Consider the following 26,697-nt stretch of genomic DNA (forward strand, 5'->3'; position numbering starts at 1 on the left):
CGCTCCAAGACGCCGGTGCCCGGCGCCCCGCTGGGCTCCATGGCCCACCGTAGGGCGGGCGCCACCTTCCCGCCCGGCGCCGCCCGCGCGCTCTCATTGGGCCTTCGGGCTGTGGGCGGGCCCTCCGCGGCTGACTCCGCTCTCCCATTGGCTGCGGGCGGGGCGGAAGGAAGCGTCTCCCAGGAGACGGCCGGGCCGAGGGGAAGGGCCGCGGGCGGTGCGGGGAGCAGTTCACTGCCGCTACCGGCGGTAGGTGCGGGGCAGGGCCGGGACCCTGGGACCCCCTCCGGGGCGGGGGTAGGTGACACGGGCCCGACGCTCGTGTTCCTCGGGAAGGGAGGGCTGACAGGGGCGGGTCACCTGGGTGCCTTTTGGAGAGGGAAGATGGTGGCCCGGGTCCCTTTGAGGAGGGGGAGGTGAGGTGGGCCGGGTGCCTGGGTCCCCCTGGGGAGGGACAGGGCTGGGGGCTTCGCTCTCCCCGTGAGCCAGGACTGGGAAGGGGAAGGTGAGGGTCGCGCTCATCCCTCTGCGGGGGTTATGAGGTGATGCCATAGAGCTGGCTCCCACCCTCGGCAGGCTGCTCTGAAGGCCGGCGTGGGGTGTAACCCACCAAGGGTGACAGGAGCAGGGTGTCCCCAGCACGCACCCAGAAGCCAGCTGGCCCGTCTTCAGTGGCCGTGGGGTGCTGTGTGCCCGCTCTGGTGTGATGGGTCAGCAGCTGCTGACAGCCACGGGCCAAGGGCCTGGCCAGGACACAGCCCAGTGCTGGCCAGAGCCCCTAGCCCAACACATGGGATTGCTGTCCAAAGCCTGGCCTGCAAGCTCTCTGGGATTTTTTCATCTTAGCTGGCTTCATTTTCTTGTATCTTTATAATAGTCATAGATGCTTCAGGAGAGAAGATATACAGGTCACCTAAAACTCCTTTACAGAGACTAACTGCAGGTCTGTGCAGTTTTGAGCCTGTTGTCTGAGTAGGTGGAGAAGGTTCCTAGAGAATTTTGAGTTACTAGGGAAAAGAAGTAGCAGTAACTTTGGAAGAACATGATTTTGAAATTCCGGTGTTTAAAAATTAAAGATTCTCACCTGATTTGAGAAGTGCATGGTAATTTAATAATTGAGTTTGTACTAATGCCAAGTCACATGTTATTCCTCAGTGCTTTGTCTGAAAAGAAGTAACCCCTAACAGCAGTGATATAGCAGATTGCCTGTCCTCCAGTCTGGTTATGCAGTAACAATGGAGACTTCTGATGAAGAAAATTTCAGTGTAGCTGTGTGAGTATGCTGTGTTCTGTGTCAGATTTTCAGTAAGATAGTTATTAGTTAAAATATTTTGATAGGAATACGATTACTCAAATGAATTTAGACTACACTGATTAGCAGATCCTGCCTCTTAGGAGAACAAGGGCGCAGAATGCAAAGCTCCAAGAAGGAATAACATCAGTTCAGAGTTCAGGGGAAGTTAAACTAAATATAGCTGCAATGAGCGTAGCACCAGGTAGCCCTGGCTGAGTGATCAAAATAAGCACCGTAAGGCTGAAAATTTTTCACTGTGTGTGTTCATTTTAAATTCAAAATTTCTTCTTTTCAAGAGCATATGCTTTCTTATATCGCAAACTCTAAGAAGAGACTATTCCTCTGTGTTTGAATGTGCTCATTCTAGACGTGTGAGACCTTTACAGATAGCCTCAACGAAATTTTACACCGGCAGATGCTAAAACACTGCTTTATTCAACATTTGTCTGGCATAGTTGTGGCATAAAGCTTGTGGCAGAAGGGGACGTGTGCCTGTGCCTCTGTTGCTCTAGTTCTTTCACAAATGGCCACGTGCCTGGACTTCTTCAGCAGCACAGGTTGTGCTGGCCTAGACTAGACATGATGAGGTGACAAAGGCTTAAACCACAAGATCTGCGAGCGTGTGTTTCTTCAGGTGTGTTGTATAGAGAGATGGAATCACTGCTATTTTGGAACAGTTAAAATTCCATTATTTGTCTCCCAAGCTTAAACTGGGGCTTAAATTAATACTTTAAATTTTATGTTGCTGTTAGTGTAAGCTATAAAACCAACAGTAGCACTGTTTTGGAGGAGGAAAAAGAAAGTGGGAATTATCCATATCAAAATCTCCTGTCTTTGCATGTGAATGGAAAGTGAGGAGCCCTATGCCTGAGGTCCGAAGTGTGGTGCTCAGGGTATATAAGGCCCGGCTCCTGGCCTGGTGGTGTCGTGCCCTCTGGTGGAAGAGCACGCTTTTCCCGTCCCTCACCTTGGGTCTCCCAAGGCTTAACAGATCAGAAATGTTGCTAGAACATCACTTGGTGATCGAATGCCTTTTTAAATCAAATATATTTTCATTTTTCCTGGTCAGAATGAGCCCTGTGGCTCATTCTAGTTAAACTGTTGTTGGATTATTTTCACTGGAGTATTATTCAGTAGCAAAATAACTGTAATGAGTTTTTAAAAACTTAGTCTGAAAGAGTGTTCTGCTCTGGTTACTAAAGAGAAATTTGAAAGAAAAGTAGAGAGACATTCAATTTTAATTTAATTTAAATGGTGCTTTCACTAATCAAAGCTAACTTATTCTTAAAGACAAATGTCCTATGACGCTTGTTTCCCTTATGTGAGAGAAAAGCCTGTCTTTCATCTGGAGAATATAGGAAGACTTCACCCCCCCACTAAAGATGAACTCTGAATGCCGAGGCCAAGGAGATCCTGTGGATTATTTAATGTGTCTGAACAGGCTGCACAATAATTGTTTTAGCAGAGGGATCCAGAGTCCTGAAATGCTGGTACCAAAGGTTTCTTCCTTGGATGACTTCAGATCCATAATAGTGTTTAATATTTGCTCATGATGAAATGACCTTAGGAGATTATGCCAAATGTAGCATGCAGGGATGTTTCTTGCATAAGAAAAATATTTAAGTTTCTTCAGTTATATAATATTGTGTATAAAGACCAAGTGTTTCAAAGTATTCTCCAGTGTCTAGAGTTCTGCAATCACCATGTAGATACACAAGAAGAGAGCAGAAGAAAGCTTGTGGTAGCAGCTGGGATTTCTGGATTGGAAAATGCTTAGTTTGATGTTCTAATTACACCCTTTACATCCTTCTGCACCAGGGCTGGAATTACCTTCACAGTAATGCCAGTAAAACAACATTATTTTTTTTCAATTAGGCACCTTACTGGGGGGAAATACGGTAGAGGCCTGATGAGAATCCCCATGAAGCAGTTTTACCATCACTGTCGTGGATTATTTTGTAGGTTGAAACTAGGAAATGATTCACTTATCTTGTAATTACTGGGTTTATTTGTGCTTAGGCTTTTGTTAACACTTTTTAACTTTTATTTCTGCTGTGGTTGAAATATATATTTATGCTGTACCGTCTGTCTTTGCTTTCAGCTCCTCCCCTTCTGATGCAGAGTTTGATGCAGTTGTTGGGTATCTGGAGGATATCATCATGAGTAAGCTCTGCAAGTAGTTACAGACAACAAAATGGGTGCTAAACATACTCCACGCTGCTCTTCTGTTAGCAGACATACAGAGCTCAAATAACCCTTGCCTGCTTTATGGAAGCTTTCCTTCCTTTGTTCCCATGACCCCTAACCTGGTAGCATAGTAAAAATGTACACAGAAGTCTTTTGTGTGCTGTTTGCACAGCAGTGTGCTTATGAGTCCTGAAAATTATTCTCTGCGCCGCTGCAATACACTGCTGCTTAAATAAAGAGTAAAGATACTTGTAAATCTCACATAGAAGTCAAAGCTTTCTGGGATTTTTATGGAAGAGACTGTGAGAGGTAGCCCTCCCTTCCCCAGCCGTGCCTAAACCTCTCCTAACCTCTCCTCTCAGAAGCTGCCATGGTTTGTTCAGGCAATTTACAGTAGTGCCTGGCTGCTGCTACTGCAGGCAGCCTTTTGTAATCTGTAGTATAAAGTGCCCGTGCTGCACTGTAAGCATGTTGTTCCTTATCCTGTCTCTGCTGAACACGGAGAACAGTTTATTTCTTCTGTTTCTGCAGCAGGATTGCATAACTGGAGATGAGTGTCATCACGTCTTGCCACTTTGCACTTTTTGAGACTATCCTTCTGAGTTGATTTTGTTGCATGTAACTTGCATGTATGTGTACAGCTGTAATGTGGCAGGACCTGTTCGTAGCAGGAATGTTGAATGGAGCCAGTCTCATGGTGTGAGCTTAGGCAGTAAAAGGTGCTCCATTCTCAGAACCATAATTGTAACTGAGAAGTCAGTGTGTGCAGGGAGGTGGTTTACAAGGTGCCAAGACAGAATTCATCATAAGCCATCAGCTGCTTCGTATGAACAGCATAGAATCTTTTCATCATAGAATCATAGACTGATTTGGGTTGGAAGGGACCTTAAACATCATCCAGTCCCAACCCCCCTGCCACAGGCAGGGACACCTTCCACTAGCCCAGGTTGCCCAAAGCCCCGTCCAACCTGGCTTGAACCCTTCCAGGGAGGGGGCAGCCACAGCTTCTCTGGGCAACCTGTGCCAGGGCCTCACCACCCTCGCAATAAAGAATTTCTTCCTTATATCTAATCTCAATCTACCCTCTTTCAGTGTAAAACCGTTACCCGTCATCCTATCCCTACCCTCCCTGATCAAGAGTCCCTCCTCACCTTTCCTACAGCCCCTTTCAGTACTGGGAGGCTGCTATAAGGTCTCCCTGGAGCTTTCTCTTCTCCAGCTGAACCCCCCCAACTCTCTCAGCCTGTCCTCACAGGGGAGGTGTCCACATCCTTCCCAGAGAGATGTAGATTCTGCAGCCTGTTGCCTGGTGATGTAGTTGAATCTGGAGAAGGGGTAACAAAGCTAATTTTGAATGTGGTAGGGTTTAGAAAGCTGAGACTGATGTATTTTAACACTGTGTATAAGTAAACTTTATACCTGTTCTGTTGAATTTGGTGGTGACCTACCATGTTCATTTTTATTCTTACTTCCTTACACAACTGGAAGAAAATTCTTCAGCAATTGAAAATCAATATGGGAATTTCATTAATATTTTTTAATTCAAGGGAAAAAAAATATTTTGAATTCTTGTAGGGAAGAGATATTCACTTTATAAAAAAATACAGTTGTTCTGCTGACTCGAGAGCCTGAACAAGAAGGGGTTCAGAATAAATAACATTAATAAAACATAAAGCAGGAGAACTTTTTTCCTGTTACTAAATGTAAACGAAACTTGCCAGAAGTAATTGCAGACCTTGATAGGTAGATGTGTTCACCCCATTCCATGCTGAACACACAGCTGCTGCCAAAATGCAAACTGATGTGCTGCTGCCCTTAACTGAAGTAGCTGCCCTCCGCCAGCAGCTTCTGTCTTCACAGCTCAGCAGCAGCTGCAGTGCTGGTGTGACTGACGCCGCACGTGTACAGGGCTCTGTGGTTACAAGAGGGGAGCAGAGGACTAGTGAATGTGGGTTTTGTGTTACAAAAAGAATGACTAAACTCGTAACTGTATGATGTGTTTTTGTTGTGTCCAGATGATGATTTCCAGTTAATACAGAGGACTTTTATGGAGAAGCACTACCAGGAGTTTGATGACTCAGAAGAAAACAAGCTTGTCTATACTTCTATTTTTAATGAATATGTAAGATATTTTTTCCTATTTTTTGTATGTGTTGCTTTTTTATTTTTATTAAGGTCTCTGTCAGGTCCTGTATTCCCCCCTTTATAAAATACTGGGTTTATATGGAGTAGAGCCAACATACTGCTTGCTGTCTCCTTATGAAGCAGTGAGCAAGAAACATGTTTTCTGGAGCTCTACATTCCTTTCTTTGTCTCACCTGAAAATTTCTGTAGATAGTTTGGAAGTTGCCTACCTCTCTTGAATAGAAATTTAGCCTATTGCTGTAGTGAGTAATGTGTTTAATGTGTGTGCATAACAAAGTTTGTTCTTTTCCAGTTGTATTGTTTCATGTATTAGATACTTCAAATACATTCATGCAAAGCATAATTATGAAACCATTAGTCAGTAGCATTAAATGAGTGAAAAATAATTTGTTACTAGATACAAATAGCCTGTTTGTTCTTACCAATATTCCCAGCAAAAACGTTCAGCTCTGTGCCTCAGCTAAGGAATCTGCAGTTGTTTTGCCAGTGAGGACAATACAACGTGTCAGTACGGTGTCGGTGTGAGGAAGATGCGCTGAATTGAAATTTGTTACGATGTTACAGGGTGGTTTGTTTGGATTTTTTTCAGATCTCTTTAGTAGAGAAATACATCGAAGAAAAGTTGCTTGACCGGATTCCTGGTTTTAATATGACTGCTTTCACAATGTCATTGCAGTAAGTCTCTGCTTTGCTTTTGGCTGAGGGGTGGCTTATGTGCCTCTCAGTTAATTCTTTTTATCTAGATTAAAGCTTAGGTTTGACAGTTTTCCCTTTAGAAAGAGGTTCCTCTTTAATCAAAAAGAAAAGAAAAAGGTGCCCATGCAGCCAATGACTGACCACTTTTCTTGCCTTCAGCATGTCCTGCTAACTCTGTATTTTTGAACTGTCATGCTGAAATAGGTTGGGTTTTAAGGGATAGGAAGAGAAATCAGAATGAGACCACTAGAGCATTTTCATAATCACCGTCACTTTGAAGCTAGACCCTTAAAAGGTTAGGGTCTCATTTATCTCTTTTAGGCTCTGTGTTGGACACTGCAATAGCCTGGTAGACTTTCAAGAGTCGTGATGAAATGCCTTTATTGCAATTCTTGTACAAAGCATCCAGAGGAGAGTTTGGTTTGTCTTAAGCTTTTGCATTTGGTCACTTGAGCTTAACCAACTTCATAAAAATATCCCTTTTGAAAGGTCACTGGTCTTCCCCTTGAATAAGAACATCAAGTGTAATTGGGAACTGAATCTTAAAATATTTGAATCAATTTCATTTTTATTTTTTTTAATAATACATTGGGAAGTTGCTATGAATCACGTAACACGCTTAGAAGATCGACTGTTTTAAGGTAAAGCTCCTTTTGATAAAACAAAACAAAGAAAACCCCAACCCTTGACTGTTGAAGTCTTGTTGAAATATGCTGCTATGGGAGCACAGTCTTTCTTCCAAAGTGTTTTCATCAGAAGTCCCTTACATCAGTACAGTCCCTCACTCTCAAGGGATGTGTATGAGCATCCTGTGCCTCTCCCCAGCTTTTCTCACCTTCCAAGGGACTGTCTAGCTGTTTCAGTGCTCATGATAAATAAATAGATAAATGCTAGTTGAGTTTTACTTCTGTTGACTTACAGGTCAGTTTCTCTGGTTTTCAAGGACAGATGTGATACTCTTAGCTCTTGGATTTAGAGAAATATATTAATGTATTTGGATTAGAAATACTGCAATGTAATATTTAGCCAAAGTTTTGCTTTATGATAGACCTGTAATAACATTCTTGTTTAAATTTTGATATTGTTCTACTCATCCTGGTATCCTTTTTGATCTCATACCATTTTAAAATAATGAATTTATTTCCCACACGATTTTCTAATTCCCCAACTTCTCTCTATAGACAGCACAAAGATGAAATGACAGGTGATATATTTGATATGCTTCTCACATTTACTGACTTTCTGGCTTTCAAAGAAATGTTCTTGGATTACAAAGCTGTAAGTATGTCAGATTGTTGATTTTCATTGGCATAAGGGCTGTTGGTTTTGTGTAGCTCTGCCTGAGAGAGTACCAAAGGTACTGTTACTACAGGAGGTAGCAGTATTTATTCAAAGTCTGTACCAGGGTCAAAAGGAAAAATAACTGCAAAAGGAAAATAACTTGACTGAGTGGTTATTTAAACTCAAAATGCACATTTAGTAATTTCTAGAAAACATGAATGAAGCTGGCATGTTCTTCGGGAACACACGCTTTGTGCATCTCTGAATGTTGATTTCCAGTGAACGTAAGGAAACACTTTTTCACTGTGAGGGTGACCGAGCACTGGCGCGAGTTGCCCAGAGAGGTTGTGAAGTCTCCGTCTGTGGAGATACTCAGAAGCCATCTAGACATGGTTTGGACCAGATGACCTCCAGAGGTCCCTTCCCACCATGACCTTTCTTTATTTTTTTTTTTTCCGGCCAATACAAAATTAGCTTTTTTAAACTTACTCCATTTGTATTTCTCCTCCTCTCTGTCCAGACTAGAGAAACATTTTTGGATGAGCTTTTTCCTAAGGAAATGAAATACATGTAAATGCTGTCCGGTGTCTGTCCAGTCACATTTGACAAAGGAGCAAAAGACTCAAAGTTGTCAGAGTCACGCCCTCTGCCGCCTCCCCCCAGCCCTTTAAGTTTTGTGAAAATGGGGGCAGGCTGAGGAGAAAGAGACGGTCTGTGCCTCAGCAGCAGGAGTAGTTTGAGTTGGGGGTTGCGCCTGGGGCTCTCCTGGGAGGCAGCCTGCAGAAGCTAGGTTTAACTAGTTCCCTGAGCACGGGCTGAGCCTGCTGCCTGGGCGTTCTTCACCCGATGTAAGCAAGGCTCTGCCCTGCCCTGGACGCGCCGCTGGCAGAGCGACAGCGACCTTACTCCAGGGATTCCTGCACAATGACATTTGGGTTCGTGTTCAATTGTAGATGCTCAGGTAACATGTAATTTTATATTGATCTGATGCAACAAACAGAATATGTGTTGCCTGTTTCATTTTTTGAGCTGCTTATTCCAAAACAGCATTAAGTCATGGATTTTTTTTTTTCTTCCATGTCTCTAGGAAAAAGAAGGTCGAAGTCTGGATTTAAGCAGTGGGTTAGTTGTGACTTCATTAAATAAATCATCAGTATCCTCCTCCTAGAAGAGTTTACGCACTACTTTCCTTCTCCAGATGAGTGCTGCTGCACTGTACATTAAACACTGAGGGTCATGGGAATCGAGGTGCTTTTACACGATGAAAACTCATTCACTCTCCAGACTCTTACCTTCAGAGGCCTGACCCTAAAACCATCTGTTTGTGAATTCTGGTTGGCGTTCAGTGACCACAGGGGAAAGACAGTTTCACCTCTACCAGATTAATTGTTGTTAATAAATACAGTGTTTGTACACCAGCCTAACTGTTGCGTGTTCTGAGAGGCCCAGCACACTGAGAGGACAATAAATAGACCTCTGTGTGTGTTATTTGGGTTGGCATCTTCACCATCTCCCCAAAATGTAGCACTTTTCAGAATCAAGATGGCAGTGTAAAATGAATATGTCCCTCCAGCTCTTGGATACATAACCTCCGAGTTCTTCCCTGTCAATGTTTTGTTGTTTTGGGGTTTTTAAAAATATTTTAATACGATCTCAATTGCTACAGCTTTCTAATGGAAGGATGTGTTTTAATATGTAGATATTCTAGCGTAAGACTGTCTCTTATCTCTGACAGTTGATTTATTTTTGCGTAAATCTGTCTGCTACCTGGCTTTTATAAGTCTCATCCTTATTATGCAAGGCTCTCCGAATCACTTTTGTTCAGGCCCCAGCTACACTGGGAAAAATAACCACGATAAACCGAAATCTGGCCTGTGTATGCAATTTCTTTTTGTCAGTGGCACAGCTGCATTAGTTCTTGTAACACAAGCTGGTTGGGCACAGACGTGTTTGCCACCATGTCATTTACTGCTCTAAATAACATGCTGATGAAAAGGCGTGTGTTTACTGTTAAACTGCTAGCAACATTAGTGCAGCAAGGCGTTTTTCAGCATCCGTTGAAGAATAGGCGAGGGGCTTGCTGGTGGAATTGCAGCCATTAGCCTGCTGCAAAACCCCAGGCACACCTCTGGTGGTGGTTGGAATTAAACTGCGTTTGGAGCTGTAGGGACCCCCTGTTCTTAGGCTGTTCAGGCACATTCATCTGCTGCTTAATGGCGTGCTCAGGCAATGTGAGTGCATCTTTAAAAGCCTAAGAGTAGTTAGAAACACAGGCTGGTGAGCAGAACCCTCCGCTCTGTCCCACAGCGGGTTGATGCAGCAGGGGAGATGTCCCTCAACAGCAGTGAAGGTGTTGCTCAGGGGCTGTCACCTGATGAGAACCCGGCCTAGACAGAGCAAAATTATGGCCAGGCTGTGAGAAATTTTTGTTTGTGGACAAGAAATGTCTTACAAGAACAAACGAGATGAAGTCTTGCTCGTATTGACATCTGACAGTAATTTCAACAGTGCTGGGATTTTGTTCTTCAACTGAAATAGTTTTTGAATACTAGTGAAGACTCCCAGCCATGCAGGTAAAAATAAGCCATACTTGCACTACAAAATATGATAAACAGGTTTGTGAACAGACCATAATGGCTCTTTAAAGGCTTGCTAGCAGTGCTAAGTGTAGTGTCCTAGTATTCTGACTGTATACCACGTTTATGAGTGCTGCAGTAATGGATCTCATTAGGTTTCTAGTGTGGTGTTTTATGGCTCTGCATATTTTTGTCTGGAATTATTCTAGAATGTTGAAATGTTCATAAGTATACACAACCAGGTATAGACACACACGCTACCCTTTAGAAAAAAAAAAAAGTCTACCCCTTCAGAATTTTTTTACCTCCTTCAATAAATTTATACTTCTTGAATTTGAATGATGAAAGCCAGAAGCTTTAATAACAAAAAAAAAACCCCAACCAAACAACAAAACCCAAAACAACACAACTTCTTAGAAATCCCTCCAGGTGTGTTTTGATCAAAGGCTTTTTTTTTCAGTGAGGATGTCACAAGCTCAGTTTGATTCTCTTTTCAGCCACAGTAAGCTGCTAAGGCAGCGTGAGTACATCCCTAAAAATGCTAAGGTGCAGTGCCATGGTTTGAAATGCCCGTTCCTGATCCTTCCGACGGCAGCGAGGCTCCATCAACTGGGGTCGCCCCACCACGATACAGGGTTTTTACAGGTCTACTGACCACCCGCTGTAAAAAACAGCTGTTCTGTGAGCACAGAAGTGGGTGCTCAGGCGTGCGTGGGCAGTTAGTGAGCAGAGACGATGCTCTGAGATGCTTATTCCCAGGAAAAAAAAAAGTATGAAAAATCGGGGTTTGTTTTTAATACAAACTAGATGCAGCTCCCCTGCCGTGTAAATCCCGAGGTTAACATCAGAGAAATACAAGGCTTAAATCTAGTTGTTTTTCTACTGTCAGTGTACGGGCTGGAGTTCTTCAGTTAAGTCCTTACCTCTTTGTATAATGTTGACTTTTTGACATCAGGAACAGATTTTATCAAATTTTAAAAGGATCCTGTTGACGTATTTTAATTTTTGATGGTTGAGCTAAAACAATTACTTGCAACTAAAGCTAAAAATATCCTTGTCATTTTTTTTACTGACAAAAGTTTTCATTCTTTTCCTATTACAATGGCTTCAATTAATTACTTAAACTAATGGCAGTGTAAATAAATACCTCAGGCAGTTATTTTCTGAAGGGAGTTCTGTTGTATTTTAAGCAAGGTCTCTTGGAATTTCAGAGCCATCAAGGCACGGTTGGCCATGAATTGTTGCTCTGATGGGGAATTGTATCTCGGTGTTTCCTGCAGTACCTTTCTTCCCCTGTGCCACTCTCTTCTGTGTTTTCTGTGGGCTGCTGTTCCCAGAACAACTCATCCCTCTGTGACACTCCTGTCACTTGTCCCTGGTTCGATGCATTTTCCACCAGGCAGAGGGGCTTTTTAAAGAGGTTAAGATTTCTCTATATAATGGACCAGCTGTGTGCAAGTCTGACTTTGTGTTTGAAGAGTTTTAACATTGTCATAACAATGCATGAGGAGGCTAATTTTTTTACTGATTTATATATATATATTCATAGTTGTGGAAACTTGACCTCACTGGAAACCAAATAAAGGCAGATTGGCCAGGGGCTAATGCTGTTTGTCCAGTTCTTTTCAATTCACACCTTCCATTAAATTTCCTGAGCCTCTGTAGACAAGCTGCTCAAACTTTACCCGTGCAGAGCATGCAGTAAATTTTGGCTCACTGTGCACCAGCTTCCCTCTGCAGAAATACCCGGAAATAAACTGAATGTGTTTCATCTCTTTTTATTAGCTTGTGCAAGGAGGGCGTGGAGGGGAAGGTTGCTGTGTCTGGCTGGGCTTGGCTTCTAGTTCTGACCAACGCCAGTGCGTGTCCCCAAGAAATAAAAGGTGAATTTGTCGCCTGCAGCGTGGGGGAGCAGCACGGCTCTGTGTTCTTCTGAGGCGCTGCCCCTCTGTGTGTTCCCAGAGCATCTGCAGACTGAGTTTGGATTTTTGAAGACCACCTGTAGCTAACAGGCAAACCTGCCTTGCCGGTTAATAGGTGGTGTGTCTGGTGCTGAGCCCGGGGGAGGGAGCACGGCAAAGCCTTGGCACGGCGTTCGTGTTCTCGCAGTCTGGAGTGCAGCTCCGCGTGTGCGCGGGGATGGATGGGTGTGTGCGTGTGGGCAGAGCAAAGCCAGGTCAGCCCTGGGCACTTACTGCCCCCTCCCCAGGGCCGGGCTGTAGTGTCCACAGGCAGTGGGAAGGGGCAGCTGCCTCTGACGGTGCCAGCTCTGCTCTTTGCTCCATGTATCACCTTCTACCAAGACAAATTTTTTATTGACCAACTGCAGTGCTGGATTTAGGAAGATTTTTATTTGAAGCATAAAATTTGTACTTCATGTTTTCAGAAATCAATACAAGAAGGGTTTAGACGTTTTCCTTTGCTTAGCCTACATCCTCCAGCTATACCACTGTTTATGTATCATATTAATTGCAATTACTTACACTGTAGCTGCGAATGACCAGAGACAGGAACCTGGGCTTGGTTTAGTGGATTTTAGTAGTGGAGCATGCTGATTTGGCTGAGCCCCCTCAGTGGAGCTGCTCCAGCGATGATCTGGATGAACCCCAAGGACAAGCAGGAGCTTCAGCCTCTAGCGAGTCCAGGTCCTCCTGTCAGTGACGGTGCCAGCGGGTTTGTGCTGTGGGTGCATCAGCCGGAAGCATCATCAGGGACCACAGAGCAGTGTCCATGCAACCCAGTACTGATCGTGGCTGCCAGCACAGGCTGGCCCAGGAACGAGACCTGGTGGCACGCGAGACTCTGAGCCACAGAGCCTGGCATGAGCTGACCCAGGGTGGCCCGTGGCTGGGCTCTGCTGTCTGCTCCTTACATGTGGTCAGTCACTTGGCTGGTGGCCGCGTTGCTGCCGAACCCTTTCCAGGCGCGGAAGCTGAAGAAGGTGCTCACCCCGTAGGTGATCATGGTGAGGCAGGCAAAGAACTGGAAGAGGAGCACACCCCGGGCGTGAGTGTGGCAGCTGCCCCAGCCCCATGGCCCTCACCTGCCCGCCGCTACTTACGGACGCCGCGGCTCTCCGGTTGTAATCCCACTGCCGCCAGGATGTAGGCTGGACGGCGGCCGCACACGTTACGAAGGCAGTGACGTACAGGATGGTCGCTGCAGCATTGAAGATCATCAGCTGTGAAAGAGAAAGAGGAGGTCATGAGGCTCAGACATCGTGCGCACTGGGATGAGGGTTGAACAAAAAGCTCAGTTTCGCGTTCCTCCCTCTTCCCCAGGAGAACCAGAGGAAAAGGGTCCAGCCCCTCATGCTGGGAACAAACCTCAGGTGAACATCTCATTAAATGCACCCCAGGTTGCTCTGAGGGTTTCAGGTTGACACCATGACTGCACCAGTGACATGGTGGCTGTAACTTTCTGGATTGATACGGGGCTCCCTGTTCTGAAAATTTTCTAAGCAATTGAGGGGCAGAACGAATGTCATTGTGCAAAGTGCAGGGGACTTTGTTCCATCAGCCCAGAAGAGCCTGAAGCCCTGGTCCTCTTGGAGCATCTCCCCAGGATGTTTCCCACTTGGGACCCCGCCTTGCTCACTCTCGGCTACGTACCACGAGGGGCCAGGGGATCACATAGAACTTTAGCTGAAGCTGCAGGAGGTAAGTCATGAAGAAAAGGACTGTTACTATCCAGAGGAAGATGGACACGAACATCACCCAGCTGTATGCCGCGTGGAGGTAGTACGTTGTGTCGGCGATGAGAGCCCACACCAGTAAGCCAAGCACCTGTGGGGTGAAACGGAGAAAGCGTTCGGGTGGTGGTTCCTGCAGGGGGGGAGCAGAGAATCACCCACAGCACCTACAGCAGTTGGGTCAGCCCAGCTCCAGCAAAGCAGGGACATGCGAGAGCCCAGGATGGGGACCCCACCCAGGACCCTCCTTGCTCCAGGGATGGGCTTGTCCACCCCTTACAGCAACCCCAGGAGCTGGTACAGGGATGTCCTGCAAGGCAGGGTGGGGAAACCTGGGCATCCTCGTCACCAAAGGTTCCTTTTCAACCATGCCCAGGGCCAGCCTATGCAGGTAGGGACAGTCTGCTCAGGGGTAGGGACATCTCATGGGCTGGATGAGAACTGGATGTGTGGGGGCTCCTGAGGCTGCAGCTCAGCCTTCATCTCCCCCAGGTGCAGCTTCTTAGCTTCTCTCCACTATTTGGTTAGGTCTGGGCTGGTCTGGTTTATACCTCCTGTATATACAGCTTCACGGGCTCACCTTTCACCATTCAACAGGCTTAACTGCACAGTGATCGCAGCATCGTGTGCCTGCAGAGTGATCCACAAAGACACCCCGGTACGTGAGTCTGTTTCTGGGTCTGCTCCAGGAGAAATAAGCAGAGCCAGGGCAGAGCTGATTCCTCCCCTCCCTGCAGCCCCCAGCAGAGCCCGCAGGGCAGCTGTGGCAGCAGGGAGCAGGTCTCTGCTCTTGGCTCCCTATCAGGCAGGGGTGGAAGAGCCCAGCACAGGTGGCATTTCATTCATTCTTTTTTTTTTTTTCTTTCCCCTCCCTGTTCTGTGTCCACCCCTGATCTTTGGACTCTGGAGGAGATGCTGCCCTGCTTCACTCACAGTGATGGGGCCAGGGAGCAGCCGCCTTCTCCCCCATCCCCTCCCTGGGGAATTCTCTGGAGCACCAAGTTTGTGGGTGTTTTTTTATTTGGAAAGCCCCCAACCCATGACAGAGCAAGCAGAGAGTGAGACACCAGCACATAGCGCTGGAGCCTGGAAAAGCAAAGCAAATGGTACTTTCTGTGATTTGCCCTGTTTGTTCTGCAGCCTCAACCACAGCCTGTGCATGGGGACACAGAGCCGGGGCTCTGGCAGGGTGCTGGTGGGCTCTGCTTCACCGTCCATCACCTCCCGGCTGGACCAGAGCAAAGTAGGGAGCCTGGGGAGCAAGGAGGCTCCAGCCCTGCACCCTTTGCGCTTCCCAGCATGACCAAACATCCTGGGGAGATGCCCGCAGCAAGGCTGGGGTGTGAACATGCCCCAGACACAGCCATGATTTATTCTGGTTCCCAGCTGGGGTTGGGATCTCTTTGAGCAGAGCCAGGTGAAGGCATCAGCACCACCCGGCTCGTGCGCTCACCTCCGCTTTGGCAGGGCGTCGGCGGAGTCGTGTCCCACTGGTGGGGAGGAGAAGGGCTCTTTGGAAAGCCTCTGCCCCTGCGTAAGCCTGCATTGCTTATTGTCACAGAAGAAACACAACAGCCTTTGTCCTGCCCGAATACAACACCCTGGTGCTTGGCTGCCCCGACAATGCCTCCTTGTCTGTCACATCGATTTCTAACACTCGTGATCGCAAAATATGCGTTGGGGGGAAGCATGATTAGGAAGAAGTCTCTGTGCTCTTGGAGTGGGAGGCGGCATGTGCGAGCTGCCCTGCTCTGGCTGCTGGGGGGAGAAAAGCCTGTAGGAGAGAGGTTTGGGGAGCAGCAAGTCTTGGTGGGAGCTGGGCGAGCGTCTTTAATGGTCCGGCCCCAGCAATGGGCTGGAGAGGGGGGGGCAGGTGTGGGGTTGAAGGATCCCTTCTGCTGACCTTGGTTCCATCTCTCTTTCCCGATGCTTCTCCAAGACACCCCCTGGCCGCATCCTTCCCCGACCCTTCCCTGAGCGTTTGTTCCTGTGTCACAACCGGCCCAGCCATGCCCAGGGGTCAAAATCTGGAGCAGGGAGCCAGGTCCATGTCAGCTGTTCCACAGCGGCTGCTCAGGGCACATTCTGCTGCTGCCCCCGCCAATGCTGTCCCAGGGAGAGGGGACGAGCCAACAGGCTCCCACTGGAGCAGGGCAGCACCGTGGGCAAACACCGGGGCAGGTGACACGTGGCCCCGTCCGTGGCTGAACTCCCACCTCTACGTGCACACATCGCACTCAAGGTCCCGGGCACCAGGAGGGAGCAGCAGCAGGAGTTTATTCTGCAGTTGCCTCCGATGCTGAAGCCATGGAGAGGTGATGCCGCTGCTCGGTTCGAGGCACAAAGACCCTTGGGCTTCTCTGAGAGCGGCCAGAGCCTGACGGCTGGGGAGGACACCCTGGAAGGCCGGGAGCGCCCAGGGAGCGTGAGAGCCCCGCGGGCTCCCCAGGGGCAACCCCAACACACCTCGGTTGCCACGGTTCTCCATCCAGCCCCCCCTGACCTTGCGGGGCAGCCCCTGCCCGGTGCTGGGAGCTGCCAGGCGTCGAGCCGAGTTACCACCGGCAAAGGGCGTGAGGCCGAGAAGCCGGACCCCCCTCCCGGTGCCCTCTCCCCGGTACTCACGGCTTGGGCTACCATCAGCCCGCCGAGGGGCGAGCAGAGGAAGGCGCCGTCCAGGGCGGCGGCGGAGTCCGGGGAGCCGCTCCGGGTCCGCGCGGTGCCGGGCAGCCCCGCCATGCCCCGGGCACCGGCACCGGCCCTGGCGCGGCCCCGGGACGCCTCCTGCCCCTCCCCGGGCGGGGCGCGGGGCCGGCCCCGCCGCCTCCCCCGGGCGTCGCCAGTGGGTCCTCCCCATCCCCCGCACCGCGCTGGGAGGGGGGGGGCGCCGGGCGGAGCGCTGGGCTCCCCAGTACGCACTGGGGAGCCCGGTACCGGGGCCAGCACCCCCTCCCTCCTCCTCCTCCCTGCAGCGCTCTGCCTCGGGCTGCCCGGACACACGAGGCTGGGTGGCAGCTCCCCGTGCCCGCCAGCACCCCTGCGGCGGTTTAGTGGCCCCCAGCGTGTCCCGGTGCCTGGGGTCGTTCCTCTTTGCGCATCTCTTTGTTGAATCATAGAAGCATCGAATGGTTCAGGTTGGAGGGGACCTTTGAAGGTCATTTAGTCCAACCCCTCTGCCATGAGCAGGGACATCTTCAACTCCATCAGGTTGCTTAGACCCCCCATCCAACCTGACCTTGAATGTTTCCAGGGATGGAGCATCTGCCACTTCTCCGGGCAACTTGCACCAGTGTTTCACCACCCTCAACTTCAGGACGTTCCTACCAGCTCCTTTCTCCAGCCTGTCCGTGTCCCCCTGGTTGGCAGGACAACGCTCTGGAGTATCAGCCACCCCTTCCAGGTTGGTGCCATCTGCAGACCCGCCGAGGGTGTGCCCAGCCCCGTCATCCAGATTGTTAATGAAGACGTTAAACAGGATTTGACCCAGTACGGAGCCCTGGGGTACACTGCTAGTGACTGGCCTCCAGCTAGACTTTGTGCCTGGACACCAACAGCTTCTCTAGGAGGATTTTATGGGAGATGGTGTCCAAGGCCTCTCACGAGTCCGGACAGACAATACCTGCTGCTCTCCCTCGTCTGCCAGGCCCATGATGTCACAGAATCACAGAATCATCTCGGTTGGAAAAGCCCTTGAAGCTCCTCCAGTCCAACCATGAACCTCACACTGACCGTTCCCAACTCCACCAGATCCCTCAGCGCTGGGTCAACCCGACTCTTCAACCCCTCCAGGGATGGGGACTCCCCCCCTGCCCTGGGCAGCCCATTCCAACGCCCAACAGCCCCTTCTGCAAAGAAATCCTTCCTAAGAGCCAGTCTGACCCTGCCCTGGCGCAGCTTGAGGCCATTCCCTCTTGGCCTGGCGCTGGTTCCTTGGGTCCAGAGACTCATCCCCCCTCTCTGCACCCTCCTTTCAGGGAGTTGTAGAGGGCCATGAGGTCTCCCCTCAGCCTCCTCTTCTCCAGACTAAACCCCCCCCAGTTCCCTCAGCCGCTTTTTTTTTTTTTTTTTTAAATTTTTAAAATTTTAAATAATTTCTAATCTACCCGGAGAAATCCACAATCCATTCAACTCGAGCTCTTACACCAAATGAGAAGCCGCACGAGCATCACTGAGGCACCATCTCATCGCAGAAGTTTATCAAGCTGGTGGCTGCTGCAGAAGCCGTGCCGGATGCTCCTGAGGACCTTCACTTGCCCGGGGACCGTTCCCGGGGGGTTCCGCCACCTTCCCAGGGGTGGGGGCGAGGCTGAGCGGCCCGCAGCTCCGCGGCCGCCCTTTGGGAGTCGGGGGTGACACCCGCTGTCCCTCGGGCCGCTCTCCCCGGTCGCCGTGGCCACTCCGGGACGGTCGCCACGGGCGACCACGCGCCCCAGGAAGGCGGCGGCGGGCGGCGGGTGCCGCGGCGGGTCAGGATGGCCGAGCGGTCTAAGGCGCTGCGTTCAGGTCGCAGTCTCACCTGGAGGCGTGGGTTCGAATCCCACTTCTGACAGCTCCTTTTTGCGCCGCCCGGTAACGGCTTGTTTTATTTGGAGGAGGAGGGGGCTGATTTATTAAAAAAATCCCACAGCTAAGCGACCAAACCACAACAATTAAAAGCAATTAACGAATTAATTTTAATTAGCGGTATGAGGCCACTCGCAAAAGAGTTGCGAGTTGTCAGAAGTGGGATTCGAACCCACGCCTCCAGGGGAGACTGCGACCTGAACGCAGCGCCTTAGACCGCTCGGCCATCCTGACAGCGCTGCGCGGCTCAGCCCGCCCCGCGCTACGGGGCTCGTAGGCGGCCGCTGTGGCCACTCCTCGCCACCCCCTTGCCCCGAGGGGCTCCACCGCCGGGTGGGCTCCTCCGTGGCTGCGGGGGGGGTCTGTGCGCCCCCCGGCCAGGCGCGGGGTGAGGGTGCCCCCCGGCAGCCCCCTGCGGTGCCGCTCGTCGGGGTTTGCAACCGCGCTTCGTCTGTGCCGCGGGGGTTTGTGGCCAATTCTCAGCGGGCAAAAAGCTTCTCAAAGGTGTAAACTCGCTGTCATTGCCCTGGTCGGCTCACAAGCCACACAGGAGTAGAAAGCACCGTTAAGGTGAAACTTTTAGAGCAATGTAACAATATTAGGTCAAGAAAGATGTTCTTTGTTAAAGCCAAAGGCATCCCGAATCAGCAGGACAAGTTGATAGCCACCTTGGAGCAAGGACATCCCGGAGCCGTTAGACCTTGAAGAGCGCCAACTTGGCAAGCAAACACGTGGTCCATGTATTCTTCGCTGAACTGCCCTCATTCTAATACTAAAAATCACACCTATAGGTCAAAAAGGTGAAGACCCTTCCCCTGAGCATGCGCAGTAGAAGTATTGTCAGCAGTATTATAATTGTATGTAAATTAACTATTGTAATTTACATTATTAAATGTAAAAAGTGCTTGTAGCGCTCAGACACAGGAGGTGGTTTAAGTTTCCTATGAGCTGTCCTTGCTCTCTGCTGTCTTAGTAAAAGTCCTTAAACTACTCACCCACTGCAACGTTCGCAGGCTCCCACCCACCCCGGGACCCACGCTGGGAGTGTTTCTTCCAACTCTCATGTCTTTCTCTTGGTGTTATAGAATCACAGAATCATTCAGGTTGGAAAAGCCCCTTGGGACCATCGAGTCCAACCCTCAGCCCGACTCTACAAAGTTCTCCCCTACCCCACATCCCCCAACAGCTCATCCAAACAACCCTTAAACACACCCAGGGATGGTGACTCCACCCCCTCCCTGGGCAGCCTATTCCACTCTCTGACCACTCTTTCTGGGAAACATTTTTTCCTCATGTCCAGTCTATCCGTACATCTGTGACATGGCAATAAAACCACTTCTCATACCTTTTGCCTTAAACAACCAATCTCCAGGCACTGGCGAGAAGCTCGGGGTATGAGCGGGTGCACACACCTCACACAGCTGGACTCGAGTCCTTGCTTCACCAAGCAGTGGTCTCAAAACACCAGTAACAAGCCATAGCAGCAATGAGAACAAGGAGTTGAGAGCCTCACAACTCTGGATATTAACATTTTTCTCAAAAGACACAGAAATAGGAGCTTTACTCCTTACATTTGCTTACATTTATTGGAATATTAAACAAATAATCAAAGAGAGGAGAAACTTGGAAAACAACAACGCCTGCAAGCTTTGTGTATAAATACAGCGCAAAAAACCCCATTGGTGTGCTTGATTTGGGGGAAACCACCAAGCACCTAGGCTTGCACAACCCTAAAATAAATAAGAAATGTCTCAATATCTCTCTTGAGTGTGTGATTATTGACCTACTGCACACCAGGTGATGAATCCACTTTTCAGACACCACCACCATGGCTGTGCCCCAGCGAAACAACGCGGCGGGTTAAATCAGGAGGGCGAGCTCACCTGCCACGATTGCTTCCACCTCTCAACAGAAATACCCCGGGGAAGCCCCGCCAGGGTGGGAAAGGGCCTTCGCCCTGGCTGGTGACAAGAGTAGGGGGCCAGAGGGGGGGCAGTGCCCAGACCACACAATGGTGGGAAGTGTGAGTCAGCATCCCAGGCGGGGCCGCCATCGGCAGTGCGTCAGGAAGCGGGGGGAGGAGAGGAAACACCCCAACCATTCACACTGTATACCAGCTTATTTATGTATTGAAAAGGGACCAGAAATATCCAACAGTGTCCCTCGGAGGATGTGATGGAGGATGACTCTTCACTATGTGGGCCAGTTGCAAAGAAGTCAGCACTTGGATTTCAGAATCACAGAATCACAGAATCATCTCGGTTGGAAAGGACCTTGAAGATCCTCCAGCCCAACCGTTAACCCAGCACTGACAGATGGCAACTACACCAGATCCCTCAGCGCTATGTCAATCTGCCTCTTGAACACCTCCAGGGATGGGGACTCCCCCCCTGCCCTGGGCAGCCCATTCCAACGCCCAACAGCCCCTTCTGCAAAGAAATCCTTCCTAAGAGCCAGTCTGACCCTGCCCTGGCGCAGCTTGAGGCCATTCCCTCTTGTCCTATCACTTGTTCCTTGGCTCAAGAGACTCATCCCCCCTCTCTGCACCCTCCTTTCAGGGAGTTGTAGAGGGCCATGAGGTCTCCCCTCAGCCTCCTCTTCTCCACACTAAACCCCCCCAGTTCCCTCAGCCGCTCCCCATCAGACCTGTGCTCCAGACCCTGCACCAGCTCCGTTGCCCTTCTCTGGACACGCTCGAGTCATTCAATGGCCTTTTTGGAGTGAGGGGCCCAAAACTGAACCCACTCATCGAGGGGCGGCCTCACCAGTGCCGAGTACAGGGGTAAGATCCCTTCCCTGTCCCATTTGTCTACAGAAAAACCTCTCAGCACCTCTTGGCAGCTCCTCCTTCTTTTCTGGAGTATATTTAATATTGGTTTTATACAAAATGCGGTATTGCATATTCTGGAGAAGTGAGGACTGCTAGGGGACTGACGAACATGCCAGGACATCTGGTACACGGGACTGGAGCGTGCCAGGACAGGAGGGTGTCGCAAGGTTGCACGTCCCACCGAGAGCAGCTGCAGCTGGAACCCCCTCAGCCACTGCTGAGCCCCAGAGGGTGACCCGAGGCCCAGGTCTGACCACTGGGCATGTGCTCCCCAGGGCTTGATTTAACCCTTCCTCAGAAACGGCTTTTTCTTGAAATACTTCAGCTGGCAATTAGAAGGAAGATCTGTACTGAGCCTGCCCGCAGCTCCCTACCCTGCCTGCCCATGGGTATGGCTCGGAGGAGTTCTTGGCTGTCTTTGCGTGAGCTGTCACCACGAAAGCAAGCTGGGAGAGCAGCCAGATGGGGGAGAAGTGAATGGGGATGGAAAGTGAAAAAAAAAAAAAAAAACCACATCCAGACCGACATAAACAGCCAGCAGTGAAAGCTATTTTTTGAACGCTATTTTTTGAACATTTTGCTCAGCCCATTGTCCTGTGGTGAAAATCCGGTCGGTCTCAGAGCGGAGATGTTTATCTGCATGAACATGCTGCACCTCAAAGAGCTGGAAACGACACAGCAGCGCTGAAATCGTGTCCTCCACGGTGCCCCTCAATGTGTGGGTCCAGCTCCTGCGTGTCCTCCACGGTGCCCCTCAATGTGTGGGTCCAGCTCCTGCGTGGGATCCACGGTGCCCCTCAATGTGTGGGTCCAGCTCCTGCGTGGGATCCACGGTGCCCCTCAATGTGTGGGTCCAGCTCCTGCGTGTCCTCCACGGTGCCCCTCAATGTGTGGGTCCAGCTCCTGCGTGGGATCCACGGTGCCCCTCAATGTGTGGGTCCAGCTCCTGCGTGGGATCCACAGGAGCCTGGCACCTCCACGGGCTGGGCTTGTCCCAGAAGGTCTCTCTCCTGCCCCGGGGGAGAAGCCCAGCTTCTGGAGGTGTCCAGGACCCGCAGGGAGGTCAGTGTTTGGGAGCCCCGGTCCATCCACACCAGCTCCAAGTTACCAGCACCCAGCTGGGAGATCTCCTTGTGGTACAGAACCACAGGGCATAGGGCTTTGCTAATTAACTCCAGGGCAGAAACAGCAATTTTTAGCGTGGATGCTTCAGCCAAGGAAGCAATAACCACCGCACGATGGCATTGTCTGCTGCAGCATGACACAGAGGCCCTTCCACCTCAGGAAACTCCACAAGAGCCTTCGCTGGGGGCAGCTGTGGTGTGGGGTCCTTGGGGCAAGCGGGACCCTTTCAAAGGGCAGGAAAAGCCTCGTGGCTCCTGTCACCTTCGGGCTGGCGAGGGGCCTTGGCTGCAGGCCAGGAGCTGGGGGCACTTCGGGTGGGTTTGTTCTTTATCAGCCATCCGGTGCGTGTCCAGGGGAAGTGGCGCATTCTTTGCCGATGGGGGTCTTTCCTCTCAGCGGATGCCTGTCGGTGGTGGCTGGGGGGGCTCGCGGGGACCGGCTGCACCACTGCCCTGCACCCCTCCCAGACAGAGCCTTTGCTCAAGCACTTACCAGTGCTCCCCCATCCCCTCTGTCACAGCTCTGGGGGTCCTTGGGGGGTCTTGCTGCCTGCAGACAGGCTGTTCCCTAAATTTCACCCTACTGGTCCGAAACGGTTGAACCTGCAGCGCTCTGGTGGTGGCGGCTGGATGTGGAAGAGACCCCCCAGGGAGGTCTCTGGACTGTGGTCTGGCTCAGGGAGAAGGGGCACCGGCCCATCAGCTCCTGCAGCAGGCGGTTTGTTTTAGTTTGGCACACAGGTGTGATCAGGACTGTCGTCCATCCCAAGCCCTGGTCTGAGATCAACCCTGTCCTGGGGGGTACTAGTTCACCAAACAGCATCCTGAATCCCAGACGTGCCTCATTTCTGCTTCCTTCAATTCACCCAGTGCCTCCTCAGGTTGATCCAAGGAATCACGGCCCTGGGCAGGGATCTTCCTTATCCTTACCTCCAGCAACCCCTTTTTTTAACTATCCCAAGCCAACACTGAAATGCTAATGGCCAGCACCTGTAGCCTGCTGCTCTGTTAGGGGGTGAGACAGCTGCATTGACCCTAAAAATACACCCCACAGCCACCATAGCTGATTGGGAGCCCAAGGAGCTCCTGCACCAGGTAATGGGGCAGGTGTGATACTCCCAGAAAGAAAGTTTGGGTAAGACAAAAGCATGTTTCCCTGGGATCAAGCTGGTGAGGGAGCAAGTCACTAGTGGAGTTATAGCTGAAATCCAGAGGGAGTGTGGAGGCTCTGGGCAAAAGCAGAGGAGGAGATACCCTGTTCCTACAACGTGGGGTACAGAAAAGCTGGGGTGGCAGAGGGAAGGGGTCTGGTGACTCCCTGGTCTCTCAGCTGAGCCAGCAAGGCTTGAAAAGGGTTAAGAGCCTGAGCAAAGAAATGTGTGTGTCTGGGTTTGTTACCCTGCCCAGCCCTTGTGTTTATTGTGCTAGTTCACGTAAAGGCTTGTTGCTGTTGGAAGCCTTGCAGGCTCCTGAGGCTGTTTGCTGCTGCTCATGTGTCCCTGGGCACTGTCGGGGAGTTTGGCACATGCCCGTGGCTGAAGCTTGGCATAAAGAGCCGCTCGTATGAGCGCAGTGACAGCTCTGGTCTGGAGGGCTGTGATGTCCCATTTCTCTAGGAGACTGGCTGGGATTTGAAAGTTTGTGGGATGGGAGGGCTCAGCTCAGACCAGGGGGTGCCAGTGGCCCCAGCACAGCCATGTCTAGCAGGTCACAGCACTGCACATGGCACTCTTGTCCTTTGGGGCTGGCCCACAGGTGCCACCAGCTCTGATGGAGAGGGGTCAGCTCCACCGGCGCCGCTCAGAGGGGTTTTCTGGATCTCTCCTTCACCCACCATCGCGGCTTAGCGATAAGCTCACATCAAACTCGTCCCACAGAAACTGTTGGAAGGCACACATCCTTCTCGTGCCCTGAGGAGACGGGAAGAGGTGAGCCTTTCTGAGAAGGCAATAAACAGATCTGCTTCTGGTAAGCTTCTTTCTTCATGACTGGCAGGATTCATGTGCAAACATGTTGGATGGAGAAATGAGAAGTGGGGATGTGGAGAGGTGATGATTGTGCTGGCCCATGCATGCTGTGGGATAGGGCTGAAGGGCTGAGTCTGCAGCAGGTGGGATCTCCTGAGTCCCTGAGCACAGGGCTGTGGCCAGGACCTGGCCGTTCCCACCAGAGGAAGGACTCTCCCAAGACAGGGGGGTTGCTGGCACATGCACTTTCTGCTCCTGCTGCTTCAGGAGAGAGGGATGGGGCAGTAACTGGGGCTGCTGCGAAGAGGCACTGCCTTATCCTGTCCTGCAGCCAGGGCAGCAGGCACTAGCCTGGCCCTGGGCTCTGGCAGAGGTGAAATAGCAGAACCATGGCACTTTGCTGCTCCCCACCTTCCGCCTGTTCCCACAGTGGCCCTGGTAGGACCCTTTTCCAGGAAGCAAAGGAGGGGAGACACCCCTCTACTGCCCTGGGGTGAGACACAGCACAGCCACTCCTACACCAAGGGAAAGCCTGGCAGCAGCTCCTGTGGCAACTGTGGTCTCCCACAGCGCACGGGGGTTTCTGTCATGCCCATCCTGACCAGCCCTGCTGCCCCTCTCCCCTCTCTCCCCTGCAGTGCAGTGGTGAGAGACCACCCTTTCAGGGGTCAGCTGGCAGCTCCATGGGAATCTTGCCTTGGGGGCCTGCAGCTATGCAGAAGGATTGCCACATCGGGACGTCTCTCCAGTTCCGTAGGGACTTCACAGGATCCAGGGGCCTGATGTGCTCAGGCAAGCCGATTCTGGCAGGGTCCCAAGCATGCTCCTTCCCCTCATCTGAAAAGCTGCCTTGATTTTATCTGTGCCATCCAGCCACATCTCCCCAGAAGAGCCTTCCCCATCCCCTGTGCTAGGGAAGAGCTTGTGCCCGGTGGCTGCCTTGCTCTGTGGGGCACAAGTGACTCTTCTCTGTTTAAGAAGAGCTTAACCATGTTGTGGACTGAACAGCTCTGTGTTTGTTCCTTTGCATGCAATATTTTCAACCAATTTAAATCTTCTTTATTGCAGCAGCCTGTGGCAGACTCCATGGGACAGTCACAGAATGAGTTGTCCTCAGTTCTGGCTGCTCCGGCTGCCGAGGAGAGGCACTGACTCCCACTGCAGGTCTGCACCTCTCCATGTAATGTCCCACTGGGATCAGCCACCAGTTTGCAGCTCAGGTATGATGCTGCCAGGGGAAGGAGCCACGTCCTGCAGCCTAGCTGGCTTGGGATGCTCACTAGTAGCCGTGGGCTACCTCACTGTGCAAAAATTAGAGTATCAGCGTTTTGCACTGTGTGCTGGAGCCCAAATTTGTTCTTATTCGCAAGGAAGGAGGAAGCCATTGTGTTCAGAGAAGTGAAAGCCTGTCTCATGTTCTCTGCTATTTTTGAAAACATTTTCTAAGTAAAGCAGTTTCTTAAAAACACAAGGCCTGCACTGGTCAATACTGCCCAGACAGGAGTCGTTCCACCTCCTGTGGAGATGCTGGCTGCAGACAGCCCCAGACATCTGCTCCTCATTTCCTGCCTTTTGCTTTAATGTGAGAAAATTCAAAGTTGTGCAGTGCCAAACAGATTTTCTGGATCCCCTGTCATTTAATTCTCCCTTATTACAGTAACAGCTCAAGAGCTGTACATTAAGCATAGGCTGAGAGCATTTCCAAAGCGAGAGGCTCCCTTTGGCTCTAAGGAACCATCTCCTGAGTCTGGCACTGGTTGCCTTGGCCAGGAGAAAGGAGGTTGTTAGGTCGGTTCTGGACTGCTCTGGGCCATACCACCCAGTGCCATGTCATTGGAAAAGCCATTGGAGTTTCTCCAGATTGAAGTCTGGGAATCTGGTCCCACACGTCGGGGACCAGCTGCATGCACTGGCCTCATCTGCAGTACAGGCACCACCAGTCCCCCCTGTCCTGGCTCACAGACCTTGCTTGCGTGTGTACTCCTCGAGAGAAGCTGGAGGAGCCCAGTTCTGGTGGGTGTGGGAGCTCTGCTGCAGAGGTGCTGCTTTTGCTTCCTTGAGTCTAATGCACTTGGGCTTCAGTAAGGGGGATTGTATCAGAATGGTGGCTGAGCTGCCAACGCCACTGAGGAGAGCTGGGTGTAGTGCAAGGAGCTGGGAGCATTAGCAGGGCAAGGGGAATCTCATGATATGTCAGAGTTGGAGTCTTGGGTCAGCCTGTCTCCTTTGCAGTGTTGAGACGGGCTGGGTCTTCCCAAAAGCTAAGTGTTCCTGCTGCTTCTTTCCAGCAAGCCTCTGGGATGGAGATCATGGACAACATCATGGACAGCAAAGGATGCTGTT

At 50.7% G+C, this 26,697-nt stretch overlaps 2 protein-coding genes and 2 non-coding genes across 4 annotated transcripts; 2 read left to right on the top strand and 2 right to left on the bottom strand.

Annotated features, from left to right (window-relative positions):
• The first annotated feature begins 152 nt into the window (after positions 1-152).
• Positions 153-11,779, top strand: ARL2BP (ARF like GTPase 2 binding protein). Its single transcript, XM_074881675.1, has 7 exons — positions 153-249; positions 1,156-1,273; positions 3,396-3,457; positions 5,497-5,603; positions 6,216-6,301; positions 7,504-7,600; positions 8,691-11,779. The coding sequence occupies exons 2-7, from the start codon at positions 1,236-1,238 to the stop codon at positions 8,769-8,771; spliced, it is 471 nt and encodes a 156-aa protein (XP_074737776.1). The 5' UTR covers positions 153-249; positions 1,156-1,235; the 3' UTR covers positions 8,772-11,779.
• A 732-nt stretch (positions 11,780-12,511) lies between these two features.
• Positions 12,512-16,661, bottom strand: PLLP (plasmolipin). The gene is made up of 5 exons (XM_074881474.1): positions 16,496-16,661; positions 13,791-13,964; positions 13,241-13,360; positions 13,052-13,161; positions 12,512-12,963 (listed from the first exon to the last, which is right to left on the bottom strand). Exons 1-5 carry the CDS (start codon positions 16,607-16,609, stop codon positions 12,834-12,836), a joined length of 648 nt encoding a protein of 215 aa, XP_074737575.1. The 5' UTR covers positions 16,610-16,661; the 3' UTR covers positions 12,512-12,833.
• Positions 16,662-18,336: 1,675 nt separating this feature from the next.
• On the top strand, positions 18,337-18,419 carry TRNAL-CAG (transfer RNA leucine (anticodon CAG)). The gene has a single exon. It is a non-coding gene; the product is annotated as a tRNA-Leu (tRNA).
• A 165-nt stretch (positions 18,420-18,584) lies between these two features.
• Positions 18,585-18,667, bottom strand: TRNAL-CAG (transfer RNA leucine (anticodon CAG)). The gene has a single exon. It is a non-coding gene; the product is annotated as a tRNA-Leu (tRNA).
• Between the last annotated feature and the right edge of the window lie 8,030 nt (positions 18,668-26,697).

Source organism: Strix uralensis, chromosome 12 (genome assembly GCF_047716275.1).
Source record: "Strix uralensis isolate ZFMK-TIS-50842 chromosome 12, bStrUra1, whole genome shotgun sequence".
Lineage (NCBI taxonomy): Eukaryota > Metazoa > Chordata > Aves > Strigiformes > Strigidae > Strix > Strix uralensis.

Bases quoted from the DNA above. Each gene is read 5' to 3' on its own strand.
- ARL2BP (XM_074881675.1), top strand. From the start codon at position 1,236: ATGGAGACTTCTGATGAAGAAAATTTCAGTGTAGCTGT. The intron at 5,604-6,215 runs GTAAGATATTTT...GATTTTTTTCAG, and splicing joins CTTCTATTTTTAATGAATAT to ATCTCTTTAGTAGAGAAATA. The intron at 6,302-7,503 runs GTAAGTCTCTGC...TTCTCTCTATAG, and splicing joins GCTTTCACAATGTCATTGCA to ACAGCACAAAGATGAAATGA.
- PLLP (XM_074881474.1), bottom strand. From the start codon at position 16,609: ATGGCGGGGCTGCCCGGCACCGCGCGGACCCGGAGCGGCTCCCCGGAC. The intron at 13,162-13,240 runs GTAAGTAGCGGC...CTCCTCTTCCAG, and splicing joins ACCGGAGAGCCGCGGCGTCC to TTCTTTGCCTGCCTCACCAT. The intron at 12,964-13,051 runs GTAAGGAGCAGA...GCGTGCCACCAG, and splicing joins AGCCAAGTGACTGACCACAT to GTCTCGTTCCTGGGCCAGCC.